We start from the raw sequence: 10,034 nt of genomic DNA on the forward strand, positions 1-10,034 counted from the left end.
TAAATAATTGTTCTTTGCCAGGCATTAGACAATGTTTTACGTGTATAGTAGGTCCTCAACATCGTCAATAGGTTCTTGGAAATTGCAACTTTAAGCGAAACGATGTATAATAAAACCAAAATTCCTAGGCTAATTTATATGAACAAGAGTTAAGTTCCTAAGGCCTATTTCTGTTCATAAAAACATCACCAAACTTCTAAATCAAGACCCAAAACACTTCTAATATTAAACATTGAAATAAATGTGAGCTATACATAAACTTAAGAAAGATTAATAAAAACAAGTAAGAGAATTCTTTTCCAACTTGCTTATTTCAGTTCAGGGTTGTGGGTGGCCAGGACCTATCCTGGCAGCTTAAGGCACAAGATGGGAACCCACCCTGAACAGGATGCCATTACATTGTGAGATTCCCCCCTAGCCTCTCCCCCAACTACCCCACAAAACACAGACACACACACACACACACACACACACACACACACACACACACTTAGACTGGGACAATTAGGCATGCCAATTCATCTAATCTGTACATCTTTGGGATGAGGAAGCCAGAGTACCTGGAGAAAACTCAAACAGACATGAGAAGAGGAACATGGCCTACTCCACACAGACAGCGACCCCAGTCAGGAATTGATATTATTCTCTCTAACATTATAATGAAACAATATTGAATACAATAACCTTATTGGAAGACCTGCTGTATTATCTCTTTTACTGCCTTTCCTAGCCCTATAAAGTATGTACTACTATTAATACCATTTCGAGAGGATAAAACTAAGACTTTAGAGACGTGATGTAAATTGCCCAAGATCACACAGTCATGAGTAGCAGAGCTAGACTTCAGACCCCAGTCATCTGAATGAAAAGTCAATGTGCTTAATAGTTGAACTCTATTCCTGGGTTTCTCAACCCCAACACTACTGAAACACATGGCCAGATAATTCTTTGCTGTGAGGGTCTGCTCTGTAGGACTGCAGGATGCTTAGCAGTTTAGCAGCATCCCTGGCCTCTGCCCACTAGATGTCAGTAGCGCCTACTCTCCCAGGTCCTCTCCCCTACTTGTGGCAGCCGAAAATGTCTCCAGACATTGCCAAATGTCCTTTAGGAGGCAAATTGCCACTCCCCCCAGGTTAAAAACCACTGTTCTACTATAATCTTTCTTTATACTGATTATGTAATATCATATCATTAACTCAGAAATATCATTTTAAAGATGAACACATCTTTTATTAAATATTGAATTAGTCTATACCTAAAATATTGCTTTTGATTATTTTATAAAGAAAATGTTATATTTGAGAACTTTAAAAAAAAATCAGGTGCTTTGAAATCTACTCCTTTGGTGTGTATTGTATATAAGGGTAACCTTCGTCTTAGAAAAAATAAGCAGGAAATGTTTTATATTGCAAAGACTGTTAAGTTCTCTCTTTAAAATGTGTTGCCATTTTTTCCACCTGGTATACTTTAGAAGATAAAATGAAGGAGACATATCAGTAACGGATTTAACAGTGAAAGAGTTTATTTGATTACTGTGTACAGACATGGCCTCAGTTACAATCAAATCAAATAAAACTGCATGCATATATATCTGAAAATGAAAATAAATTCATTAGTCATTTTTAAAATTCAGAATTCTATTATTTTCCTGAAATATCTAATAAATCAAAATTTACTAAGGCTTTGGTTTTGGTTTTGTTCTTTTTAAAATATATACTTAAATATATATTAAAAGCAAGTATTTTGCTATGTCAACCTACATATCATTCACGAAATATTTAAGTGCCTACTCTTATGTTAACTACTTTAGGAAATATATAAAAATTAAAATCTGCATTCCTGAGGAAATTATCTTAGAAACAAGTCATATATACACAAAAGCCCTACCAAAAAAAAAAAAAAAAAGACAGTGTAAAGCAACTAGTAAGGTGTTTTAGATAATTCACATTAAAGAAAAATATACCCACACATATACAACATGAAAGTTAAAGGAAATAGTAAAATTCGTTTAATAGGCATGTTATATATAAATAATTTGCCACAGGTTTTGCATTTTAAGAATCCACATGAAAAATCACAATATGCATGGACTAGAAGCAATGTATATCAGACAAAAACATCCTAGAGATGTTTAGGTTGTCATGCTTTCACAAATCAATTTTTTCCAAATCTTTTTAGAGTTTGAGGAGAAATTTTTGGTTAAAACCGAACACTTCATCCATGTTTTTGACTATTTCATTATTCTTTCTCACCAAGAAACATAATTTCCTACAAATTCCATAAAGTTTTAAGTTAATGATGTTTGGTTTATATTTACCAAGAAATGTTTTACTCCTTACCATAAAAATAGAATTAAAAACACACCTGGCTAAATAAATCCAAAAGAGAACAGTGGGTTTTGCCGGGTTCATAGACAGTGATATGTATTCAAGTGACCATACATTCTTAACCTTTTCTTTGGACGCAGTTTGGAAGTAATCTGCCTTTTAATGATCTACAATGGACATCACGGTTGCAATCCAAGCGAGTAACATCACAGCAAAACTATCTAACACGCACATATTGCTTAGGGCTGCAGTGGTACCATGGTTACCACCAGATCAAACATCTCAGGAAAAGAGAGCCACTGTCTTTCAACTTGCAGAAATCCAGTACTTTTGATAGTTTATGAGCCTTCATTTTTCTTCACTTGGGGACTTTCCAATTGGTCTTGTGTTGTTTCTTCATCTTCTTTTTTTACATCTTAAAAAAATAAACAATTTTCATTCATAGATAGAGTATACTGAAATATATTTTCTATTATATTGGAATAAAACAGTTGGTTTTTCCTTCATGCACATTAGTAATTTTCTACTTGATTAGAACATACCTTTGCCATCGGTCCAGACATGGGAGCTACATAAAGACAAGACAGTCCCCAGCTTTTTGTTTTTATTAGCACTGGAATCTATCCATTTTTAAATTCTTAATAATGTTTGTACTTAGCTAATGAATAAACAAGCCCTAAATCTACTTATAGCTTTATTAATAAAACATTGTCTATGCCATCTTCCTTTAAAAACATATTTCCTTTTGTTTATTCTTTAATATCATTTGTTTCCAAATGATTTAAAGGAACATATAAAAGAATAACAATCAAATAATAGTTTCTCTAGTGACCAAAATAAAATGGTGAAGACTACTAACTCTCCTACAGTGTATTTGTTCTTTTCCTTAACTAAGTAATGTCAACAAGTATTAAGGTTTTGTGTGTGTATTTAGGTATATAAACTTTAATTCGGCCTTTTATATTAACAAGTAACTTCTCTACCTCACTAGTTGAGGAAGATTCTTCGACGGCTACATCATGTTCTGATAATCATATGCTAGCCCCCTCGTTACCTGCGGTTTCACCTTCTGTGGTTTTACTTGCATGTAGTTAACCACGGTATAAAAACATTAAATAGAAAAATTCCATAAGTTTTAAATTGCACGTTGTCCTGAGTAGTGTGATGAAATCTCATGCTATCCTACTCCTTCTACCTGGGACATGAATCACACCTTAGTCTAGCATCTCCATGCTATACACACTCCCTGCCCGTTAGTTACATAGTAGCTTTCTTGGTTATCAGATCGACTGTTGCTATATCACAGGGCTTGTGTTCAAGCAACCTTTATTTTACTTAAAATAGCCCCAAATGCATTCACATAACTTTTATTACAGTATATTGTTGTAACCGTCCTATTTTATTATTGTTGTTGATATCCTACTGTGCCTAATTTATAAATTAAACTCTGTCACAGGTATGTATGCTAGAAAAAAACGGTATATATAGGGTTTGCTACTATCTGCAGTTTCAGGCATTCACTGCGGGTCTTGGAATGTATATCCTGCAGATAATGAGAGGCTAATATATGACATTTTCAAACTTAAAAGGTCAAAAACATTATGTGTGTTTTTATTTCTCTTTTCTTTTTATTTCTTCCATCTTTATTTCACCATATAATAGTTTATGTGTATACTTTTTTTTACTTTTACTTGCAGTGTCTCGTATGAGAAATTCAATGACCTTTGGAAAAAGGTGGTGTAACCGTGGAACTCTGGGATCTGACCACAGCCTCTGGCCTAACGAGGTTACATGTATTTCACAGGGATCAAACCAGGAATGTTTGTAACTTTACCAGGTAATACATAACCTCCTGAGGCAAAGAACTAATAGCTCTCTTCTGGGGCTCCCATGAATATGGAAGATGTGCAGAAGCTTCTAGCTCTCTCTTGCCTCATTGACACCAGGAATAAATTTGTACACACACACTGGAGTCCACCTTGACATCTAAAATAAGGCACAAGGCACAGGTATTTTAGCAATCACTTGGAACTAAAATTATCTTTAACATCTATGAATGGTTTTAAATGAAGGGACTTTCAAAAACTTTATTAAAAATATCATTGTATTTATTCTCAGACAACTAAATTCTGGAAGAACTATATGTAAGAAATGGGTAGAGAGAACCAAAATTTTCCTTTATTGGTTTGACAGTTGTTCTTTTTTCTTAATTCAACTTTTCTACTGGTTGAGGAATGATCACCTTTTATACAAATTCCTTAAAGATTTTATCTCTAGTTGATAATAAACTTATTCTTAGAGGAATAGAGTTATAGAATACTGCAGTAAAGCAGAAGTTCCCAAAGTGATTTGTCAATAGATGACAGAAGGAAAATTATTTCATTTCTGAATACTTCTCAATACATTTTCTAAGCTCATTGAGGAAAGAGACCATATTTATTCACCTTTTATTCCCAATCACTAGCACTGTGCATCCAATGAATTTATAAAATGTTCACTTTCCATGTACACACCATGAGATAAAAAGGTGCAATTGTCCACTTTCAGAAAGCCTGAAAAATCTACTTAGCCTTAAATAAAAGCTGAGAGGTTTTAGTAAATGGTGAGAGAAAAAAAAAGGAGCACTTTTAACTAATTAAAAGGAAGATTGTTCCAGAAGAAAGGATTGATTAAGAAGAGAGAAGTGCTGCTGCTGATTTTAAGAGAATTGTACTGTTACCTTCCTTTACGGAGAGGGTCTCCAGTTTGAGGGGCAACTCTGAAGTTTCGCCTGTCACAGCTGAATCCTGGATGTCTACAATGGCATTCCGGCGGCCGGCCCTTGCTGAAGATGCAAAATCGTTGCCCATAGGCTCCACATCAGTCATTTCTGATGAATCTGTCCTCATAGCAACATCTGCAAATAGAATGTGCACACGAAGAAGAGGATAAACCTATTCTGAGGTAAATGCTCACGATGGTGTCTGAAAGGCATGGCTTGATCAAAAATAAAACAGGTTCGAGAACCTAATCATTGATCCCACCCTGTATCCATGTCTACCGTTATAGTCTTGGAGCTTTCATTTGCACATTCTCACATTAGCTGAATAGAACAGGAAGTTCTCAGTGTGAGCCAGATTGCTATAAATAACCCCTGAGCCAAAAGAGCCACTTGGATGCTTTAGGGTGCAGTAATCTCTTGCCTTTTGTTCTGTTTTTCTATGAATGGATCAGACAAATGAGAGTTTGGAAGAAAATGAAAACTGACTTGTTTGGCCACTGCCTTAGAGGCTCTGCCTGCCAGTATTTGCTTGTGGTACTTGTTCAGGCTGAAACCAAATCGCTGTAATTTGTGGAGACCAAACAAAACACATGCTGTCGCTACTCCTTAGAAATAAGAAATTCAACTTGATCTTAAAGGCTTTTTTTCCCCCAGTGACAGCTGTGTATTTCTATCTGTTCTCATCTCAGACCTAATTTTCAATACTGCATGTTCATGTTGGGGAGAGCAGGACCTGTTTTACCTTTTGTTACCTTCCAGTGGACATGGTAATTACTAGTGCTTTCCTAAGAAAGCTTTATCTTTCTAGCAATTATCTGTCTCTATGAAAGAATTCTCAAGAACTCATTCACTATACAGGGAGGGAGGTAGCAGATATTGCTTATCCTAAGGCTAACCCTCTTTCATATGATGTCTTTTAATGAATCTTTCCTAAGAAGTCAACACTGAAAAGTATCTCAAAAGCAGCAGGAGCAGGAGCAAGCGTTACTGAGAATCTATTAAGTGGTAGGCTCTCAGCTGGGCATTGAGAGTTCAGAGGAATGATATACTCTCCATATTTAGGGGACTTGCACTCTCGAAGGGGAGAAAAAGGAATACATGCAAAGATAGATAATATCATGATATAGAATGTGCTGAGTGTCAACCAAGGTAAGGAAATGATCATTACTGGTGGCCCTTCGGGGCAGAAATATATGAAACTTGGCCTGTACAAAGCAAACCAAACTTCTCACTGTAGTTGAAAGGGATCCTTTTCCAATAAGTTACCTACAATTCACGATATGCTAAAAATGAAGAGAAATAATCACAAAGCATGGTGCACTTGATATTAGAAATACAACTCTTTGGCCCATATAACCCAAGACATGCACGTTAAACTTAGTGTGGGCCACAGGAGGCCAGGAGTAGTCTAGGCTACTTCTCCAGATATTTTCAACTTTCTAGGAATCATGGAAAATTTGAGAAACATGCTACATTTTTAGACACAATTTTGGAATCCATTAGACTTATAACTTCTTAGTATTTGCCAAATATCTGGCTTTGGCAGACAGCATAGAGTAATTAAAGAGCACTGGGTTATTCGTCAAAACAACAACAACAACAACAACAACAACAACAACAACAAAACTCATAGGCTTGCAAGATGATAATTGGTTAATCCATTTAATTTCTCTGAGTCATGGTTACTCTCCTATATAAGAATCAATGAGATAAAGGATAGGCAAACTCTTTGTAACTATGAAACCATATGGTTGGTTATTGGCAGTTTTGTACATGTCTCATTAAGTTTTATTTTCTCTACCACTCTCTTATGTATCCCTTTTAATTCAAACAAGAAATATCTTTCTACTGTAAGACCTCTTGAGTTTTCTAAGGGGAAAACCAGCATTTGTTAAGTATGGCATTAACATTCTCATATTTATTATCTCATTTAAACTTCCCACTAATCCTATGAGGTAGTGAGAAATAACACTCACTATGTGGGTATGGAAGTTAGGGCTTAGAAAGGTTAAGTGATGTATTTAAAGTTGTTCAGCTGTTAATTTAACAAGCAAGTTTGCAAATCCAGTTTCAGTTCACTCTGAAAGCAAGATGACATAAATTACCACAAAATTAACTTTCCAAATCTCTGTGATATGTATATACAACCATATGATAGCTACTTTAGATTCTGCCCTTCATTACTTTTTAAATAGGGGGAAATTATCTGTCTGTCTGTCTATCGATCTATCTATCTATCTATCTACCTACCTACCTATGTATATCTAAATATATGTATAATGAATGTTTGATTATCTGTGAGCACCACCACGATACATGAATTTCGATAAAAGATGTCTTCTCTACTTGTGAGATTTCTAGCTTATAAGAAGTGCCTACGTTGGTTTGAAAATGGACCCCATTTCAGGCCTCCACTCTGTCCTCAGACAATTAATATTGCATCAGAAGCCATGGCCATGATGAGGTGTTTATTTCTGTGAAGCATCTTCCTATGTAACTACAAATAAGTTAACTATGCTAAGCATGGAGGAACAGCTCCACGAATACCTTGATTATTACTGGCCTGATAGTCCAAAATCTTAAAATTGAAGATAATGATAAGTATAAAAATATTAAGGTAAATAATTAAATGCTATATATTTTATGTTAAATAAAAGGGATAAACTTTTTCTTTTTTAGTAAGATGAATATGTCAAAGGAGTATGGGGTAAGTATTTGTGTGTTAAAAGAAAACTTCCGAAAAGTGGCCTGTTGAGTAGGCCATCAATTTAGAAGAAGAAATTGTGGGATTCAAGTTTATTTCAAGTTTCTTTGCTGCCCGCTGCTATTATGGAAGTTTTTGCTTTTGCCTTTATATTATGATTTCAGGCATATTCTAAATTAGTTATTTTCTATTGATGTTAGAAAACAAGCTTTTCACAAAACTAAAAGTTTGTCAAAGTTATACTCATTAGCTACCACTTCAAGATGAAAAACAGAACTGGATACGTAGGGAGGCCAAGAAACAGGCTGCTTTACTCTGGAGTTTTATTTACTTAGTCATTTCTCAACTTGGCACCCTCTTCCTTACAGAGCCTGCACTGACACTGAGTGACCGGGATGTTATGCTCCACCGGAAGACAGACAATTTACCCAGCTCAGCCTCACAGGGCCATGGGGAGAGGGAGCTTTCTACATTCATTATGGAATGTATTGGCGACTTAGAGATGGCTAGCAGGAGCATCTGAACCCACAGGGTGATTCATTCATTCTTTCTCTCTCTCTGTCTCTCTGTCTCTCTGTCTCTGTCTCTGTCTCTGTCTCTGTCTCTGTCTCTGTCTCTGTCTCTCTCTCTCTCCATTCCCTCCCCTTCCCTTCCCTTCCTTTCTCTTCCCTTCCCTTTCTTTCTTTCTTCCTTTCTTCCTTTCTTTCCTTCTTTTATGATATATAATATTTACAGGGTGATTCTTAATTGGGCTCTTTTAATTCCCTGGCAAGGAGGTTTATCTCAGCATTGGAAATTATCTGCAAGCCTATAAAAAATGGTTGAATAGCTATGTATATTATAGAATATTATACAGCAATTGTAAAAAATGTGTCAATTCTAGTTAGATCCACCTATGGAGATGTATCCATGACACATTGTGAAATACAGCAAGTTTTAAAAGTAATATTTACAGTGTGGGGGTGAGGGGAAAAAGTAACAAATATAATGTGATTTCACCTTTGTAAAAAGAACAAAAATCTTTGTTGGGCATGTAAAAGAGAACAAGGAGAATATTAACCATTTTTTGTTCCTCCTTACGTATTTTAACTTGTAATAATAAGCATATATTACTTTTGTAATTTGAAAGAGTTAAAACATATTCACCTAGCAAAATTATGAATGCTCAGACATTCTAGCACAGAAAGGCTCTACAAATAACATTTTGATAATTTAACCCAAAATAGCATATCTTTAAGTGAAAGTCCCTCTGTCCTCCAAATAGCCATTTTACTTGTCATCATTATACTGTGTCACGATGATTGTCTATGCTTGATTTATTAAAGGGATGATATATATGAGAATTGCTCTCTTCAAATGCTTTGTGACATTTAAAAAATATATACCCTATAGACAGATGAGGAAACACTGCTAAGAAAAACGAAAGAGATTAATTTACTGGTTCTTTTAAGTTTCTGGGCTTAAAAAGCTAATTGTGTTTATGTTTGCTAACCAAGGCAGCTGACTCACTAGCACCTCTTCCTTTTTCTTTTAGCAGAGAAATCTGGATGAGTTCTGCTTTATCAACTGTGGCTGCTTACAGAAGCTGAAACCATGTGAACATTTGGAAATTTTGCATAAGTCCTTGCATGCCCACAGCAACATAATGCGATTTACAGGCCTGGGACACACTTCCATCACAACTGAAAATAAACAATTTTTCAGGATGCCATTAAAAGACTAGTACATAATCATATATACACACACATGTCAGCATCTTTACAGTCTCTGAAACACTGAAAATGCAACACCAGCACCACGAGGACAAAGATGTTTAAGCTAAATTAGGAGCACTAGAAAAAGGCGTATAAAAAAAAATCAATAATCAGCTCCCAGTGGGCTCAAAAGAGCCTGCCAAGAAAAGAGTATGTTAGTATGTTATAAGCATACTTAGAAACAGAAGATTTTGCAACCTTTTCCCCCTCCCACCCCCCACCCCCCCAACTGACTCAAGCTTCCTCACTTGAAGCTGAGCCTGCAAGGAAGTGAATACCTTCTTTTCTAACTTCTGGCTCCATCTCCCCCAGTAAAACCACTCCCCATTCTGCAAGTAGGATTTGAAATAAACTTCTTACCCACTATATCAGTTCTCTGGAAGTATGGGTCAAGCTATCTGGAAAAAAAGAAAAAAGAAAAAACACTTAGAATAACAAATGAAAAAGGAAGAACATGCATTTTGGAAAGTCAGTGCTTTTTCTGGCCA

General features: G+C 35.6%; 1 protein-coding gene across 1 annotated transcript in view; it reads right to left on the reverse strand.

Annotated features, from left to right (window-relative positions):
- Positions 1-1,936: 1,936 nt before the first annotated feature.
- The window catches only part of PKIB (cAMP-dependent protein kinase inhibitor beta), a 103,426-nt gene continuing 95,328 nt past the window's right edge, over positions 1,937-10,034 (reverse strand). Inside the window, exons 3-5 of the mRNA XM_011358764.2 lie at positions 9,907-9,944; positions 5,047-5,223; positions 1,937-2,742 (exon numbers count right to left, since the gene is read on the reverse strand). Coding sequence (XP_011357066.1) covers positions 2,666-2,742; positions 5,047-5,215 — 246 coding nt within the window. The 5' untranslated portion in view covers positions 5,216-5,223; positions 9,907-9,944 and the 3' untranslated portion in view covers positions 1,937-2,665. The remainder of the gene's footprint in view (positions 2,743-5,046; positions 5,224-9,906; positions 9,945-10,034) is intronic.

Source organism: Pteropus vampyrus, unplaced genomic scaffold, assembly GCF_000151845.1.
Source record: "Pteropus vampyrus isolate Shadow unplaced genomic scaffold, Pvam_2.0 Scaffold43, whole genome shotgun sequence".
Classification (NCBI taxonomy): Eukaryota; Metazoa; Chordata; class Mammalia; order Chiroptera; family Pteropodidae; genus Pteropus; species Pteropus vampyrus.